This window comes from Convolutriloba macropyga, chromosome 3 (genome assembly GCF_964194025.1).
Source record: "Convolutriloba macropyga chromosome 3, txConMacr16.3, whole genome shotgun sequence".
Classification (NCBI taxonomy): Eukaryota; Metazoa; Xenacoelomorpha; order Acoela; family Convolutidae; genus Convolutriloba; species Convolutriloba macropyga.
In genome coordinates this window covers 37,959,508-37,978,700 of record NC_134470.1, presented here as the reverse complement: position 1 = coordinate 37,978,700, position 19,193 = coordinate 37,959,508, and the positions used below count along the sequence as shown (strand labels likewise).

Genomic DNA, 19,193 nt, shown 5'->3' with positions numbered 1-19,193 from the left:
GATGGCTTATCCTTTGTCCGGGTCAGTTGTATCGATAACCACACCTTCTGAGAGTGGATTTTACTCGTGTTCGGTAACGAGTCATGAGGCTGCTGCAACAGGAAGACCAGCCACCGACATGGGAGAAACATTTATGGCAAGTACCCCAAGAAAAGAAATACCACCGGAAGCCGCCTCTTTTGTTGGTGGAAAAACATGGGACGACTTTCTGCATGGTAATTTTGATGAAACGATAGAACATGGAACTAAAGGAATCAGCGATGTTACGCCATCTTCATGTAAACTCAGTAATCGGAGAAACGGACAGGTGACGCAAGATCACAACTTACAGCACACTATGAAAAGCGAAGAGATCTCGATGCATACAGGGAAGATAAATGGGTCTCTGAACACAACTGATGCGCAAGTTACGATCATCAAGCAACCTGAGGAAAATGAAAGCATTGCTCAACTACAGGTGACAAACAGTCTTGCAGAAGGGAAAACTGACAGCTGTCTTCTAAAACATGAACTTCTAAATGTCAGACCAGATGATATTGTTACGGCACAACTGACACCGACCGTTTCCACGAATTCTGATAACCATTCGAACAGCAATCGAGACAGTCCTCCTTATTGTGAGACGCCCGTTTTATTTGGAGTCGATACTAAGCAGATATGCTCCCGATCTCCAGAGGATCCTCTCATGAAGCTCTTAGATAACATAGCTTCTAAAGGCAGTACACTTAAAGAGGCACTCGATCAGTCGCTACTTAACGAAACATTGCACGCTGAAACAAAAACTTACGACTTTGACGAGAAGGTTAAGTTAATGCAAAGAGTAACCGAGCTTGAATCGAAAAATTTGGAACTAACATTAACAATCGAGAACCTATCAGCTTCACTAAATGACAACGAATCAAGACTTGCTCGCGAATCGCAGAAAGTGGGCAGAATTTCTAAAGAATCAGACCGTCTACTCGATGTGAATAGATCCTTTCGTGAAGAAAATCTGAAGATGGAAGAAAGGATTATCTACTTGGAAAATATTGGTATGAAGAAGGACGCCGAACTGGTCCAACTAAAGTCTGACTTCAAAGCAAAATTTGAGGAATATGAACGTCAAACGGTATGTACTACCAGTAACGACCCAAGTTTTGTCGATGTTGATGAGAAAGAAGCACTTATATTAGGTATGCAGCACGAGTTAGATGAAATTCTTTTTGAGAAGTCAAAACTGGCTCAGGAATTAGATAATCTTCGAGATTTATTAAAGCAACGAGAAGTACCGCATGACAAACTCCATGGGGATGTCGGAGGACAGAGTAAAAGCTCGCAGCTGGAATACAACACGCAGTCCAAAATTGCAGAGTTGCATAAAACAGTGTGCAGGTTAGAAAAATCATTACTTGAATCTCATCAGCGAAACGAAATTTTGAATGAAAAACTAGATTTTATGAACTTTTCTGCAAACAGTCACTATCATTTGACACCTAAGTACGGATGTTTTCGTATGGAAAGCGGGTTGACTGAACGAAATAGTGCTCTGAATAGAAGTTTCCCGGGAATTAGCATGTCGACTCAGTACCCTGTTGCAAAACAACCGCAAACTATACCTCCGTGTTATCATTGCAATGTGAAAAGTGAAGTAAGTGAAACGCCGGGGCAGAACAATTTTTCAGAGTTTCAGTATTTTGATAGATCCGTCTACGAATCAACACTGCCTTCAAATTCAAACGCAGAAAGATTGAACGTTTCTGACGAGTTTTTGCTCTGTCCTACGCCATATCGACAGACGCTGCATCCAATATCATGCGAACCTGATTGCAAGTGTGGCTTTCAGTCGCATATTGTGAGGCCTTCCTCCGATGTTCACAGAAATTACCAAGAGCGGAATAGTTGTCATCCAATAAGAAGTCAAATATCAACCAAAATTAGCGAAAGTTTTTGTGACAAACCTTGTTGCCGAAGTGAATACGCGGTAGAAAATACCATCCGAGATTTGAGCAGAGCTGACCTTGAAATACCGATTTCTGGAGACTCAATTAGTTTCCAGAAACGCGCAAGTCAGTCCCAATTGTTCAAGGAAAAATCCGATCATCCAGAGAAAGCTGCGAGCTGCCATGTAGAAAGCAAGCCAGAACCAACTTCAAATTTAATTTCCCAAAGCACGCGAAATCTTATCGACCAGATTTTGGCTAAATATTCGCGTCAAGAATTAAGTAAGACACAACAATTGCCTCCTGAAAGCCCAAATAAATGCGTCATATCAATTGAAAAACCGACAGATGTCACTCCCTCTGCCGAATTTAATAGTTCTGATTATCTGTCGTTGCGCAAAGCTACTCATCAGTTGCGAGACCAACTTAGTGGTGGTGAGCCAACAGAAATTAAAGAAAAAGCTAACGGTGACTTGCCTGTAACTGTTAAATCGTTTGAAGAGTATTTGCTGTCTCCTCCAAAAGAAAATAATGAACAGGTGGCTCCGAACAGCAGCGATGATTTAAGACCTTTCCTGAGTCGCTCATTGGCTTCAGCGGGTGTCTTTCTGAACGATGTTAACACAGATCTCCAAAATAAATCAATGCTCTCCTCCGTGCGAAGCAGTGATGGAGAAACTGTAGCTCCTAAGAACAGCAAATTTAGAGCCCTTTTCAGCGGAATGGACAAACCAGATCAACCATATCATCTCCATACGTCAAATTTGTTGCAGGAACCTCACGGAGCTTACGAAACGAGCAGTAAAGTTGCGAAAATTGGTCAGAGATTAAGAGAGGGTTTAAAGAGAACGGAATATGGTTTTGGGGATAACAATCAACCTGGCCAAGCTTCAACAAAAGTCGAGGTTTCAGATGGACAACAGAAGAATTCCGGGAATGGACCTCAACCGATAGAGATACCAAACTTCCAAAGAAATGGTCTTCTAAACATTGAAGATGAAATTCTGAGCCGGTACAAACGGGAACTTAGACTTATCGATGATCCAAAGGATGGGAAAGTGAACTCAGTTGTCCCAACTTTTCGGGATTCGTTTGCTGAGAATATTGGAGCAATTCGCGATCAAAGCGAAGTATACAGGTCGAAAATACAACCACCGAAAGATCTGTTTCCCCAGGATTCCAAAAAAGTTGCCCGTCAACAGCATGTTGAACCACATGGACCCTCGCCTTTTGCAGACGATGGGAACGAGACTGTTCTATCTCAAACAAGCGATAGTAAGCTAATAAAAGGTTACCTTAATGAACTTGACCAGAAATATGGAAAGCCTCAAATTCGACAAAATCAAGAACAAGACCGAACTGAACAATCTAGCCAGAAAAATATTGTAAGGAGTTCAACGCCAACAACACATATAGTTACAAAGAAGGAGAACAATGTGCCACCTCATTTGGACGTTTCATATATTTCCACAGCATCAAACTCGGTTAATAGAAATGCACAAAATTCAGTTTCGGTTCAATTTTATGACGAAGCCGCTGTGTCTAGCAATGCGAAAGCCGGTACTTTTCCAATGCAAACGACTTCAGCTGGTATTGACAAAGGTTCATATAGTAGTGCTAATGGAAAGTTTATTCATCCATCTGTGCTATTTACCTGAGATTAGCCCAAAATTAAAAACCTGCCTTGTTGCTCTGCTGACTTGGAAAAAATACTACTTCCCTTAGGTAAATATTTACTTTTTGATAGCTATGTATGTAAAATGTTTTATAGTTTGTTCATATATCATTATCACTGATTGTAAATAGTTTTCAATTAGTTGAGATTAATTTGACTTGTAAATAAGATTCAACATTTCATTCACATTTTAAACTCTAATCATCTTTTATGAAATTAGCCGAAGAAAATGGTGAGATTAGAAGCAGTTCTAGTGGTATAGAAAAACAAATTTGTTGTTTAAAATGCTCTAAAATGTACCGCAGAAGTCTACTGTATGGTTCTTAAAGAAATAAAACGCCAAATTGTTCACGTGAACAAACAAATCAATGAATTAACTTATCAAGTGGATTAACTTCCTTACGAGAAATTGATTCAGTTCAACTGTTCTTTTTTCAGTTGAGTTAGTTTGAAATCGTTTCTTCTAATGGATTCGTTGGATTCTAGTAACAGTTCCAGCAGTCGTAATGGATCCAATAGTAGCAGTTCAGGCGGTGCATCTACCCCAGGTGGAGCGTCGGTTGTCGCCACAATACCCTCAAATATGACTCAAGAACAGGCCGCTCAAAACATGCCGCCATCTGCTCCCATTGCTGTCCAACAGCCCCCGAACAACGTTGCAAACGTGCAAGGAATACCCGCAGATTTCGCCCGGGTTCACCAACCTGGCTCTCCGCCACCGTTTACCATGGCAAATACCGGCGGAGTGGTTCCTGCTATGACAACTATGATCAATCAGGGCGGAGTTAACGGGATGGTGCATCCTGGAGTAGCCGGAGTCAAAGTCATGACTGCACAACCTACTAACTTGCAACCTCAGTATCTCACAGGCGCCGGTGATCCTTTAGATCCAAAACATACTGCAATTTTGAATTCCGTTTTGAGCCCTATCGGTGGGATGAGCGCAATGACCGTGAATTACAACGATGCAACTGAGGCCAACAAGATGTTTATTGGAGGGTTATCCTGGAATACAAATGACAGCATGTTATACCGACACTTTTCTCAATTTGGTGATGTCGTGGAGCACTGTGTGATGAGAGATGCAGCTACGAACAGATCCAGAGGATTTGGTTTTGTGAAGTTTGCTGATGCCGATTCAGTTGAACGTGTAAGTAACTTGAGACCTTGCAACGACACAATAAAATAACCTCAAATAGCAAAGAACTAGACTTCTCAATTTGACTCATGTACAGCCCTCATTTTGATTCAAAACTATATTTTTTTAATGTCTATGTCAAGTATAGTTACTGAGAAAAGCTAAAATTTTAGATTGTCAATTTTTGCGTAAAAATAGCAGCTATTGGTCTCCGCGTAGTTAAAAAGCCAGATAAATAATTTATTTGTGCTCTGTCTTTTCCTTAGCGGCAAATCTGTAAGCTGAGCGGAGCTCTTAGTTTTTGTTTCATCGTCTGACGCTCTATTTAAACGCCGCAAAACTCAAAAGACCTGTTTTGTTCGCATGTTCATTCCGCTCTTTCACTGCTCTTCTGCTTTTTATGAGCGTGACCTCAAATCTTAATTTAATTGGAAGCGAGTTTTAACTGAAACCTTTTGTCCTTTTTCGAGTGTTAGTAATATTTTAATAGTTTTTTTTTCAAGCCTTTAATGGTTTTGTCGTTTTCGCCTGTGTTGCAGGATAGTTGTTTCCTCGATTTTGTTTTTGAAGACAAGCATTAAGAAAATAAATATTTTAGCAAATGATTTTGCAATTTTTTTCATGTGATCAATAATTCTCCTGTTCCCTGAGTTCAAGCAGGAGATAGTGTGTCTTTTGGGCATGAAACTCGCGTTAAATTGAGCATCCTAAAATAATTTTTTTCTGAGATGTAATAGCTAAAGATTAATTAATTGCTGTCAAACGAAGTTTGTAGCGATTATATTAGTCCTGTCAGTCTTTTTTATGTGATTTTTGCTTGACCGATTTTTGATCTATTAGAGCAACTCTTTGCTCGTTATGTTGATTCTATGTCAACACCATTATAGTGAGAGTAAAGTTTGGGACCTTTATTAGGACCCCACAATATCTTAATTGATTGCAATCCTGTGCTCTCCACTGAGCCAACTGGTTCACATTGCGAGAGTCTTACTATGCTCTCTTATATTGAGCTGTCATTTCAAGCTCCATCTTATGATCACTACTTACTAGAATGTGTACTCTAACATGATCTGACCCATTTGACTTATCGTCCTCAAAAACGGGATAAAGAGGTAGCGCGCAGCGGGCGTTAAGTGCTCTTAGAGCCTTTCAGCTCACTAGTATCCAAGTATTTGACTCAGAAACTTTTGGAGACGGGAGGTGTGAAGGGCGGTTCTTTAAGGTTGACGCCCCCCACAACACCTCCTCGCACATCAGCCCACCTCTCACTTCACCCCCCCCCCAATCCCCACACCGGCACGGCGTTCAGGCCGCAAGGGCACCGTGCAGCCAAAAACCCCGCTCCTACCCCCCCCCCCCCCCCCCCCGAAGATGCACTCCCGCTGCGCTCACCTCGGTCCCCTTCAATTAAGCTAAAGTTAGCCTCACTAAACCGTGGCTAGCTATTTACGAAGACAACCGCTCGCTGGTCGTTTGAAAAAAATTCGCCCTACGTTAGTCGGTTGTTTTTCTTTGTTTGTACCATATGCATAGATATTTCTGCTGTGTTGTATTAAAATCCATAATTTTGTTAATTGAAGTGTGGTCTACTAATACTTCTATAATTTGGTTTTGACAGCTGCGGGAACCTTCAGCGAATCTCGAGCATTTTTGGTAGTAGCAGTCTTTTTTGATGATTTGCTGCTTAGTTCAGTTGCTTTTTTATTCTCTAAATTTGTTAATCTGATTTTCGTCTGTTTTTCTGTTCGTAATATTCAATTGGTTTGCTGATCTCGTCAAGGATCTTCAGCCAAGTTTTGATGTGGATTTTATTTCAGGACATGCACAGAATTTTGTTCTCTTATCTAAAGAGTTGATAAATGTTTTTCATTGTTTGAAATACTAACAGAGTTCGCATATTTATAGGATTGAAAATATCAATGCATTTCCGTTAATTTTAAGGCTCTACGATTAAAGTAATACTCATTGATTATGCGGTCGGCTTTATAATAGCTCATAGAGAGCAATCAAGCGTATTCGGATGTATTATAGTTTTTTCTACCTTAGGTGCTGGCTCATCAACAGCACGTGATTGACGAGAAGATTGTGGATCCGAAACGTGCTGTTCCGAAGTACCAGAGCAAGCTGATAAACAAGACGAAGAAAGTATTTCTGGGCGGATTGCATCCTGACACCACAAATGAGGATGTGCAGATGCACTTCAGTCGATTCGGGGAGGTCGAAGAAGTGATGCTAATGTATGACAGAACCACTCTGCGTCTGAGAGGATTTGGATTTGTAAAGGTTAGAAAATGTCTGAAAAATAGGTTGTTTCGCCTTCACTTTTTATTTTCGGAGAGAATTGACTGGCTTTTTGAAGTTTTTTGATCAGTTTCTCTGTGTTTTACAAAAGTTTACTTTCTAAGCAAAAAATGTGGATGATGTAAAATTGGCTGGATGCGGCTTTTAGGTCTTTGCCAGTCATAGTTTTCGAAAACATGATGCTATCCTCGTAAGATAGCAATGCAATATAACGATAAACCCTGTAAATTTACCATATCAAACTAGAGGTGTATTTTTGATAACATGATGTCCAATTCTTTCCGAACCAACTTAATTTTTTTATTGGTTGCGGCTTCAGCATTTGTTTGTTGCTTTTTTGTGTTGTATTGGTAGTTTTTGATGGAAAGATGAAGCTGCACTAATATCTGATCTTCGCAATTATTGTTAGTGTTTTTGATAGCGCAATAATGCGTTTTAAGGGCAAAATTTGCGCATATTTTAATTTTCAATTCGATTCAATAAGGTAAGATTTTCAATTCGATTTTAAAAATGTCATCGATTTTTGTTATCGGTGTTTATAGGGAGTACTGTGTTTAAATCATGCCTGAAGTCTCAGTTTTAAACGTTGTAAACGTTGACGTTTTTGTAAAAAAAAAATTGTACAACACGATTTTGTCTGATTTACTCGGGTGAGTCTTTCTATGCATCGTAGGGGACTTTCGTATTATAATCATTTCATTTTTTGGTGTTTGACTCTCAATAAAAATTTCATTGGGAATTTTGGCAATTGTTTGATATTGGTGATATATTCATGGTGAAATATATCCTTTTTTGAATCTTTTTATCAGTTGTTACAGGTTTGTTATAGCACGAAGGTGGCTAGATAAATTTACGAACATTTGAGTTGAAATTGGGAAAGTACTTATGAGTTCTTTGTCGATATTGGAAATAATGATGATGCCGTAGTATTTTCGAAAAAATTACGTAAGATTGTAGGTTTTTACTTTTTTGTTTTTTGCATGTATTTCTGGATGAATTGTTGCCATTATATTTAGTTTTGCTGTTCCTTTTTAGAAAATTTCTAAATTTTTGCCTTTTCTCGGTCCTTGTTTTCTACTGTCCATTTAGTATAATGCCGTTCCGAAAATCACGGATATTTATGACAAAGTACGGATCATTAGCTAGCAATTTTAGAATTTAGGCCAGTTTTTGGAATTAAATAATTTTATGCTTTTCCTTTGTCTTTCCTGATGAATCTGGTTTTTTAGTAGATTGGTGATTTTGATAATGGAGATATCTTTGATAATGGAACTGACCATTAAGTTTCTTGAATTGCTTTGACGCTATAATCGACAGTTTATTCTCTTGGGTTTTCGAAAGCGAATTACGTGCGGCAATTTGACTTGTTTTACCAGTTGAACTAATGCTTTCGAAAGGTCACATATTTTCTAACGCATAGTTGTGTTTATTGCATTCATCACTTAATGGCGCAAATGACTCACACTGTTTTATAAAAATATCTGATTTGTTTTACCTTTGACCGTATTTGTAGTTCCTTCTGTTCTGTTTGTTATTCTCAATAATGACTGGTCTCAACGATTTTTTTAATGAGGCGAAATGGAAGCTATGTAATCGATTCAATTGATATCAATAGCTTTAACTACGTGGTCGCAATTTTTCAAAAAATTTTAGTGGATTTTCTTGCCCAGTTTTGTAGTTCTGCTGGTTATTTTATCTTCTCAGTAATGATCTCGTAGTTTGCTAATTAAGTTTAAATGAATTGATTTAACGGTTTGAGTTCATAGCTGGTGTTTTTCGTGATTTTGTCCATATTTGTTTTCATAATTTATGAGCGATTTGTGACTTTTGTGTGTTTGTTTTTGTCTCTTATCAATCATTATCTCTCAATATCATTAATGACGGGTCTCATTGGCTGCAACTTAGGCTGAAATTATTTGAATTGATAGTTTCAGTTTATAGCTAATTCTTTCTATAACTTTGACTCGATTAGTTTTCAAAAGTTCTTTAGCCGCATTTAATTGTTCATTTAGTTTTAATAGTTTAATCGCATTAATAACAAATTTGCAAAAAATTTATTGGATATTCAAGTTTTGGCAGTTTTTAATTGCTCTTGAACGAAGTTCATAGCAATTATTGTAAACGTGTGTGTCTTTTTTATGCAAAATTTTTGCCTGACAATTTTGACTTTTCGAGTGACTTTTACGCCCTTGACTTTCTGCGTTTCGCGTGATCTAAAATTCGCTCACAATTTCGAGCAGCTGAACTCAGTTGGCGGCAATTTAATACTAAAAGTCAAATGAGAGGTGCGCTGAAACTAGTGCCATTTTCTTTAAATCTTAGTAGTTTTAATCTTAAATCTTAATCTTAATAATTTTAAGCCCACTTTTGAACTTCTTAGTCTCATTTAGGCTCCCCTCCCTCCCCCAACTGAAGCAGGCTGCAATTGATTAGAGCTCCCACTAGTCGTTCGAGAGCAATTCTTGCGACGTTTAGTCGGTAATGTTTGTTCCTTCTCTTGTCTTGTCGCTTCGTCTCTTAAATAGCAGTTCTCGTTGGCCTTGTGCTTTGTTGACTCCTTGTTTGATATTGCTTGAAAAATGTTGATTGTCACATAATTAGTTAATTCGGTTCTTTGGGTTGAAATTCATGACATACCTGCTAATTTTTAAAATTTAATTTTCAAATCTTTCACCTTCCTTCCCTTTTAATTCATTCAAGTTTAACTTTTGACTTAGTCACTATTTCTACTGAATTTAATTTTAAATTTGGTCAGCAAAATCCCGCAAATCTATTAAAGGTGAAAAAGCGAACTTCAAACAATCTGGTTAGGCCAATAAAGCGCGGTCACTAAGTGTTAATGCTTAAAGATTTAGAGCATTAGGCTATGAAATTTCCTCAGAGCATACTGCTAATTGCCGTTAGTAATAAGCTTTTGTCTTCCAATTTACAGGCTAATATCACCTTAGTTGTCGGGTCTAATGATACTTAAGACAAAATTTGAACACATGACAAACTGATTAAATTTTGTTTATCGGCAAATTTTCTCAATTTTTCCCTTTTTCACTTTAACTCACACGTTGTTGTGGTCAACGGCTGCTATTTTACGGAATCTAGCGGCTATGTTTTAAAATTCAGATTTCTCTTATATCTGTTTTCCCGATGTATCTTTTGATTTGTAGAGTTAGTTGTAGAATTGTGAATTCATGGGAGCGCGTCTTTCGTGACATTTATTAGTGCGATTAGTTTTCTTAGCCCGCTTAGTAATTTCGGCCTTTTCGAGATTTTTTTAATAATACAAGCTTTTGCAATATCCGGAGAATTTGCTGTTAAGAAGTAGTTCTGTTATTTTGTTTGGTTTCCTAATGATGTTCTGTTTACGGCAGCTGTTGGGTTAAATTTCATCAGATACTCTGGTGAGGCAAAAAAAACAGCTGTTTGAAGACGAAGCACAATGGTTTCGGCTTTATTCGCTTGTTTGTTGTTTGGAAAGACCCGGGGCTTCGGCTGTCTTCTGGAAGTCTTCCGGCTGCGTTATTATTTCGTTAAATTTTTTACTACATTAGACGCCAACTCTCACTTCAACTCTGCTTTTTGTTCCTTCATTCTTTCAGTTTTGGCTGAATTTCGTGCAAAACTTATTTCAAGTCGTTAGGAAGCGGGTTTGAGAATTCATTTGCGTGGTTAAATTTTTGTGACGCCTCACTCAAAAAAATGATTTTTAATAGCCGCACAGCGATAGCTGGGGCTATTATTGGCCTTCTCTTGGTTTTTTACAATTCAAAGAATTTGAATTGTATTGGGGCGCTGTCTGTGTGAACAGATCTTAAAAAAAAAGACAGCGCCCCAATACAATTCAAATTCTTTGAATTGTAAAAAACCAAGAGAAGGCCAATAATAGCCCCAGCTATCGCTGTGCGGCTATTAAAAATCATTTTTTTGAGTGAGGCGTAACAAAAATTTAACCACGCAAATGAATTATCAAACCCGCTTCCTAACGACTTGAAATAAGTTTTGCACGAAATTCAGCCAAAACTGAAAGAATGAAGGAACAAAAAGCAGAGTTGAAGTGAGAGTTGGCGTCTAATGTAGTAAAAAATTTAACGAAATAATAACGCAGCCGGAAGACTTCCAGAAGACAGCCGAAGCCCCGGGTCTTTCCAAACAACAAACAAGCGAATAAAGCCGAAACCATTGTGCTTCGTCTTCAAACAGCTTTTTTTTAAGATCTGTTCACACATTTTCATGATTTTTGAAGTCAAATTGGAGTAGTGATTTTGGTCACGCCGAAACAGGAAATGGAGCGAAAAAGCGAGTGGTTTTGCGGCGTGAATTGTTTTCGCTCTAATTTTAAAGTAGAGTGAGAAAACGGTGTTTGAACAAAAATTCGGTTTCTCGGTAGTGATTTTTTGTTCAAATGCGGAAATTTCACTCTGATTTTTACTGTTTTTTCAATTTTTTGGATCGAATTTTTTTCTAAATGGTTTTTCCAATCCATTCACAGCTCATTCTAGGCCTAATTTTGTTTGAATTAAATTTTCTCGCTAGTGGTTTTTTTCCTTCACATGCGGCATTTTGACATTGATTTTCTGTTTTTTTTAAATTTTTTTGATGTGATTTTCTTAAAAATGGTTTTCTCAATTCACTCATAGTCCATTTTAGGTCTAATTGTTCTGTTTAGTCAATGAAAATTCTTTGAATTGTACGTCAGGACTTGTCCTGCTATGTTTTTTTATTTCGTCGTCATGATTTTTGTTACGACCATATGACGTCACAGCCACTTTTTGTTCATTCGTTCATGCAATTTCAACTGAATTGCATGTGTGACGTCATTTTTCGCTCTTAGTGGAGCGAGTTTTTTCGTTCATGCGCGTGATTAAATTTTTGGTCACACTTGACTTACCTCACTCTCAAAAATGACTTCCTCACTTTGAAATTGACTTTTATTTACTTTAATTCAAAGAGATAAGGTCAAATGGGTGTGTGTCACTCTAAATGAAGGTTATTCGAGAGCAGCTAATAGAGGCAGCAATAACTTAAACAGATTTTTAATCAAAATATAACAGATCAGCCTTCAATGAAAAGACGAATTTTTTTGGTCTGTCTTTTTTGCTGTTTTTTTAGACTGCCGATCAACGAATCTATTGCGGCTATTTTCTGGCAATCTTCCAGCTATGTTCATATTGATTTTTGTATACTTTAATTGAAGGCGATAAGACCAGCTGAGTATATGCAACGCTAATTGAAGTTTTTTAATATAGCTAATCGCTGGCTTTGGAAGTCAATGTACAGAACGCAATAGTTTCATAAGAGGTATTAATAGCCGTCCTCGTCTTCTCAGCAAGCTATTATTGCGCTCCTATTAATCTTTTTTGCCGTCGAATAAAAATTTGTTTTGCTTTACCTCATTTTGCCGCTTTTTGGACATTTTTCCTGAAATCGTTTTGACTTTTCTAAACTAGTTTCAATCTTCTCTCCCTCTGCTCAAAGTGTTTTTAAACATTAGCTGCTCAGCAAAGCAATCTAAAATGAACTGCGTCATTAAAACGAAATCACGAATCATAACAGGACAAGTCCTTAATTACAGTCCAAAGAATTGAATTAACTAATGGCTTGAGAATTAATATCTGTATGACAAAAAAACATTACACCTGTAAGCGCACGATTAAACAATCTAGAGACAATTAGAAATTTTCGTTTTCTAAGATCTAGGGTTTTGCGAAACGAAATAATTTCAAAACTTTATGAAAATACTGACCCTGCGCGCCCTTGGAATGAGTACAGAATACAACAACTTAGTGGGAATGACTGATAACTCATGGAGCAAATTTGAGGAAATTGGAAGAAATTAGAAGGTACGCACAATATGGTTTGAGCTCCCAGTAGTCGTTCGAGAGCAATGCTTCTGACGTCGACGTTAGCCTGTTATGTTTTGTTGTTAATGAAAGCTGTAGAGCAAGCTTTTGTGGAATGGGTGGATGGTGTGGATTCTGTTGTTGTGCTTAGTAGTTCTATTTTTGCTGATTTGTGAAGAATTCGGGAAAAAATTAGCATATAAATTTAATGGGTGATGTGGGTCAAGCAAATGCGAAATATTCTTGCTTTGCATAGTGCAGAAAATTTGTCTTTGTTAGTCAAGTTGCATTACAATTATTCATGCAGTGGAATACTCGGGTGGTGATGTTTAGGCTTCTAAATTTGTCATTTATTAGAAGATAAATTTTGTTTCAGTTCGCTTTGGAAGAGGCTGCTGAAAATGCATGTCGAGAACATTACCACGAAATCAAAGGGAAAATGGTGGAAGCGAAGAAGGCTCAGCCTAAAGAGGCCATGTCCAATACACAACTCAAGAAATGGTCATACGGTGCAGTTCCCATGGGCACTCAAGATCCAACACTGCCCTATTACATCAACAGTCAGAGGAACCCGATGTTCGGCAACGGCTCAATGGCGAATCCATTCAGTACGGGGCTCGCTCAGTTCCCGTACTCACCAGTTATGAATTATGCTGGAAGTCCAACTTTCCAAGTTGGATCACCCTTGGCAGGCCACTTGGCTGCAGAAAGAACTGGAACGCCGACTGGGCTGTTCTTCGGTGAGTTGATGTCGTCTCCGTTTAACGGACAACTTCCGACCCGCCCAACAACTATGAGTCCATCGCCGCTCGATACACTTACACGTGAGAACTTCCTGAACTCTCTGCCTTATATTGGAACCGGATCGCCGCGAGGTCCAGGAATCACAAGTCCGCCGCTGACAACTGGTTTGGATCCCCCTCATGAGTTCAGTGCTGGAATACTTGCAACGAGTCCGCAAAATACAGGATTTCAATTCGGATCTCCGTTTGGCTTCTCTGCGGTGCCACCCGCGATGGTCGCTGCTTACCAGGGTGGCTACAGCAACCAGTAGAGGTCAAATCGGATCTAAAGCATCAACGTGATTGAGAATTCAAAGGAATGATATTATGTATCGGGCATGTTGAACATCTTAAAAGTAAAACTTGTGTGAAAACTGGACTTCCCTCGAGAGAGGAAGGTAGAAAAAGGACCACCAGAGTCGTAACAACAAACTAAATGTATATTTCGAGTAGTAATGGACAACAGATTAACTGTTAACCGGGGAAGCTTTGACATTTCTTAATTGAAAATGTCAAGCTAGCGCGGAATCAGCCATGGATGACCTATCAATTGTTTGAATTCTGTTGATTTGATAACTGAATCACCGCTCATCTGTCGTCTTTATTATCATTACTATTATTTGTTTATTATTTACACGTGTATCTAGTATAGACAAACAGAAGTAGTTATAGAATAGATATTACTTAATTACTACATAACATAGATGGTAGATAACCCACAACTTAGAAGAAAGCAGTATTTCATTCATTTTCTCCCGATGTTATGTCTAACATGATAACTCGTTGACCCTTAATTGTTTCTGTATCAATTATGTTTCGTTTGATTTGATTACTCGAGCTTAGTTGCTACACTCAACCGTGTTTGATTGATAATAGTACACCGTTTACACTTAAATTATAGCTTTTAGTGTAGAGATTACGAAAAGATCTGTTGCAAGATTATGATCAGTACGATCTCGTTCAAAACGCTTATTCTCAGTTTAATTTGCAAATTTATTATTCGGAACGGCACCGATTTCCAAAATTTCTGAGTATAACAATTTCAGTACAGGAAATCGATGCCGGTTGGATGCGTTTTCATTAAATAATCGTTTATATTCCTTGATTTTTCTGTATAATCGTACACCACATTCTGGGTTGTATTTACTTTATAATGTTGTAAACTTAAGCATGTTTAAAAGTTATAAATTACAAAGCCTCAAAAATGGAATTTGCCTCACTAGATTTTTAAGAGTCACCGAGTGTTTCTTCGTTGATTTGATATGCAATTCATTTTTTTATTACGTGAGGTGAAATCTGCCCAAAAATATCAAATTGTTCATCATTTTGATTACTAAAAATGTGCTAGCTGTGTTCAAATGTCTTACTATTCTTGCTTTTTATTTGTCATTTCGAAGTACCGAATTGTGATTATGTAGGCTTTTTTTGGTCCTTAATTGCACCTATTTTCCCCCTTTGCTTGACCTATTATTAAGATGACTTAGTTTCTGATGTGATCATATGTGCATTTACTCCTTTGCATTGCCACGCCAAACAACCAATCACTTTTTTAATGAGACCTTCCCCCTGTTCCTACTCCGTAATAGAGAAATAGAAATAGTCCCGAAGTGCTATAGTGTATTTTGTTCAATCGGAAGTTGCTTTTCTACAAATTTAGCTCTGATACTTTTGAAAAAGTTTAGAAGTAGTTATAGTTGGTAGCAATAGTGTAGTACAATAGGATAATACATGCATAGAAGTTAGTTTGTTTAGATGTAAACTTACTTACTTTACTTATGATAATTGACTCGAAGTAGTGAACTAGTTAGAGCAGTATAGTAGTAAAAGGCCTTGATGGTAACAGAGGCGTCTTAAGGTACGTCTCTCTAAAACAACACCCACCCACCCTCCACTCACAAACACCACCTCCATCCCCACCCCTCAGATTCACCTATTTTCTTTTTCACGTGTCTTTGTCAAGAGTATTTGTCTTCTCATTTTGAAATTAACCCTAATTCAATTGCACTCACTACTGTCAAATTTAATCACAAAATTCAATCCAAATTTTGATGAATGAAGTCACTCTTTCCACGTGCCCTCGACCCTTAAACAAGCTGTATGCAACCTCTACATTATTTCAGATCCCGTGCCGCACCTAAATTTCAGATCAGATAGATCCAAACTTTCAAAAATATTTGTTTGTTCCCAACTTTCATTTTGTGTGAAATCATTTATTTTCAAACCGTAGTTGTCAAGAATCTATTTCTATATATGCAACATTTTCTTCAACTTAAGTTAAAAATTTTAATGTGGCGATGTAGTTTCCTGTTTTGTGATGCGCATTGTTTTGTGCAATTTTACAAGTTTATTTTGAAGCTTGCATTAGAAATGATTACGCGTTCTATACATCGTAAACGCTCAAAATACTCCTTAAAAAGTTTGAGAATCTTAAGCCACGCCTGAAGTCATTCATCCACTTCTAGCAAAGCGGATATTCCATGAAGCCCCTTCTAGCAATGCTCTGGGATCTGCCGCTATAAAGCTTGTGTCAGTTTACTAGTTTACTTGTGATATTAGCGTTCATAAGATTTCAATGAGTACTATTCGACTATTTCCTAAAACTAAAAATAAACAAACTTTCATGATAATAATTTTCATTGAAAAACGAGGTTGAGCGTTTATGATTTTGGTTTGATTGTATTATTTTCAATTAATTGAAATACAACGTGAAAACATTTCCTGGAAGTCTTGCTTAAATTGCATGAAAATTTGCATCAAAGCGAACTTGTTTTGAGCTCTTTTCAAGCGTTTCAGGTCGCAAGGGATGGTTCCATCTACAGCAGCCAGAAAATCGAATGCATTGATTGTCGAATTCTGATCAGCTTCTACCAATATGGTTGTCAAATTTCAGCAGAAATGAGCAACCATTGAATGAATTGATCTGATATTTTTCACATAAGTTTTGCCTGTTTCGGATATCAAAGCATTCGAAATTCTGACTGCTAAAATGCAATGGCTGTATTGAAGCGTGCGAATTTGAAGGATCAGTGATGCGATGTATGCAACAATTGGAAGATTCGACAAGAGCTCAAGATAAGATCTAAACAATATTCCATGAAGCAGAAAAATCCACCTCATTTTTGATACGTGAAATACCAAATGGTTAAAATTGATGACATGTAGTCGCAATTGGAAGAACATAAATTGCTCGTGGTAAAAACAATTCTCACGGGGATACTTAAATCATCAGGCAGTGATCTCCCCAAGTTATTGAGATTTTTAAAGCTTAGAATAAATCGATAAGTGTATAATCAGCCATATATTTAACTTGCTTATCATTGTGTACGTAGTTATGCGATTAGAAAATATTAGTTGCTATTTATTCTAACTCTAAGATAGCTTTTCTGGGTTGCCGAAGCAGCCTGAAAATTTCCAGCTAGTAAAGATCTTGAAGGTTATGAGTTGCTTCGGTCCTTTTTTGTTGAATATGAAATGTATCTCTATCCTTTGTTGAGTGTGATCTCTTTTTAATATTTTGCCATCGTGGCTGATGTAGTTTTTACTGTTTACTTGACAAACGAACATACCCACATTCACACATACTTCTCAGTTGTAGACTAGACTTAGATTTAGTTGGGCCAAGCAGTTAGTGATAATTGATCCCTCATTTAGTTGTTGCTAGGTTGAATTTTGTAGCTACAATTTTAGCCGAGTCGCCCTGTGCTCAAAAATTAAATCAATTTAATTTTAATCTGAGCAAAATTCAAAAATTGTTTATCCGAGACAGTCTATCATCGTTCTAAAGATAAATTCAGTTTAAATTGAAAATTTTTGAGTAAGCGGATTGGTGACTCTTGATTTGAATGTCGATAATAAAATATTGATTGATGTTGTGAAATAATGGTACAATTAGTTGACTATGGCGATTGTGTTGAGCTGAGCTGAGCTGAAGTGAAGCTGTGTGACATAGCTCGCTCCTGAATTTCATTACCTGTAGTTCTTTCTGTCTCTCTCTTAGAAGATCCTGCTGAAATTCAATTCAAGGAAAGGGTGCTATAATTGATTGTAGTTAAAGGTAGACATAGTAGTTAAGCGTAGCCTAAGAGTTCAGATAGCAGTAGACATCCCGATGCTGATCTCAACGTACCTCATCTCAGCCCCTCCCCTCCTATTCAAAGGTTGATTATCGCCAACGTAACAGACTTGAGAAAGGTTCAATGGAAAAGAAACCGGTGATGGCGCAACAATAGTTATTCTTAAAAGATACTTACACTTGATCCATAAATGATGAACTTTTATCAGCAGGAAACATCATTAAAAATGTTTTTCAACCAGAGGAGGGATGGGGATTGAAATCAGCTTCGTTTAATTAGTGCTGTAGTTGAGCCGTAGTGTTGTTTACTTTGGGTTTAGTTAGTCACTAAAATGTACCCCGACCATCATTGAGGGTGAAGCTTCAGTTGATATATGAACAAATCAACAACTTCGAGACTTTTTGTCTTCATCTCTGCTTTCCACTGCTGAATTAGTTATTAGTCCAATAGCGAGTTAGATAGAGCGATTAGCTGATTTAATTTACTGTAGTTTTGATGGAAATTTTCTTGTAGTTCAGTTTACGTTACTGCAAATGAACCAAATCACCATTTCACAAAGTGAACCGTAGAAAACAGCCCCATGTTGCCGACGTTGCAGTGAGACTTGTTATAACATAGTCTGTCTGATAACATAGTCTGAAGTTAATGTAACTGAGGGTTCAGCCCATTTTATAAACCCCCTTTTTGGTTTGTTAGTCATCCCATTCTGGGTTTAATTTCTCTCCTTACAGCAGCAAGCAAAAGTTGATGCTTAAAACTTAGATAATGACATTTTGTTGAATATATGGAAGCTTTTGATAGTTGATGTAGTTTATACTTTATGCCCACATTTTGATTTGACCCAAATTTTTAGTCATCGTAGAGACAAAAGTTGTCGACATTTAAAACAAAAGTTGTTGAGCAATACTGTAGTTGTACTATAATTTATTCAAACTTAGTTGACTATTTTTCATTCTCCTTGTTTATTAATTGGAAATGGCTCTTGTTTATACACGTGCTAATAATGCAAATAGCTGAAACTAAACAAACATCAAACGTCAGAACACGATAGCTGTGATTGATTGAATGTATGTATGTAACTCCTACTCTTCTCTCGCTCTCTTTCTTTCTCTTTTGTTCTAGATGAAATACAATTATTTGGTTGCTTGGAATTATAACTCTTCTTAACACTACATCGTTTTCATCCAAGGTCTTAGAAAAGGAAGAATTTTCCGCCGTTTCCTCTTCCTTTTCCAAGGTAGATAATAATACTATGTAATTTATTTTTACGCGCCCTTTGTGATCCTGACTAATTGCAATGGCTAGTGTTACTTGCGAACCAATGCCGCAATTGCAAAGATGTATTTTTTTCTTGCCAAAATTTATGCATCCCTGCTTTTAAACCTGTTTTTGGAGATCGCTGTTTGAGTATGTTCTACTGAAGTCTGGTGTTTGGAACCGTAAAAGATAGCTACCTTGTAATGTTTCAATG

At 37.5% G+C, this 19,193-nt stretch overlaps 2 protein-coding genes across 2 annotated transcripts in view; both read left to right on the top strand.

Moving 5' to 3' along the window:
- LOC142336187 (CCR4-NOT transcription complex subunit 9-like) overlaps positions 1–19,193 on the top strand; it is a 420,288-nt gene that overhangs the window by 262,547 nt on the left and 138,548 nt on the right. The window lies entirely within an intron of this gene.
- On the top strand, positions 4,013–15,905 carry LOC142336184 (RNA-binding protein Musashi homolog 1-like). The gene is made up of 3 exons (XM_075384818.1): positions 4,013–4,744; positions 6,779–7,015; positions 13,244–15,905. The coding sequence occupies exons 1-3, from the start codon at positions 4,061–4,063 to the stop codon at positions 13,919–13,921; spliced, it is 1,599 nt and encodes a 532-aa protein (XP_075240933.1). The 5' UTR covers positions 4,013–4,060; the 3' UTR covers positions 13,922–15,905.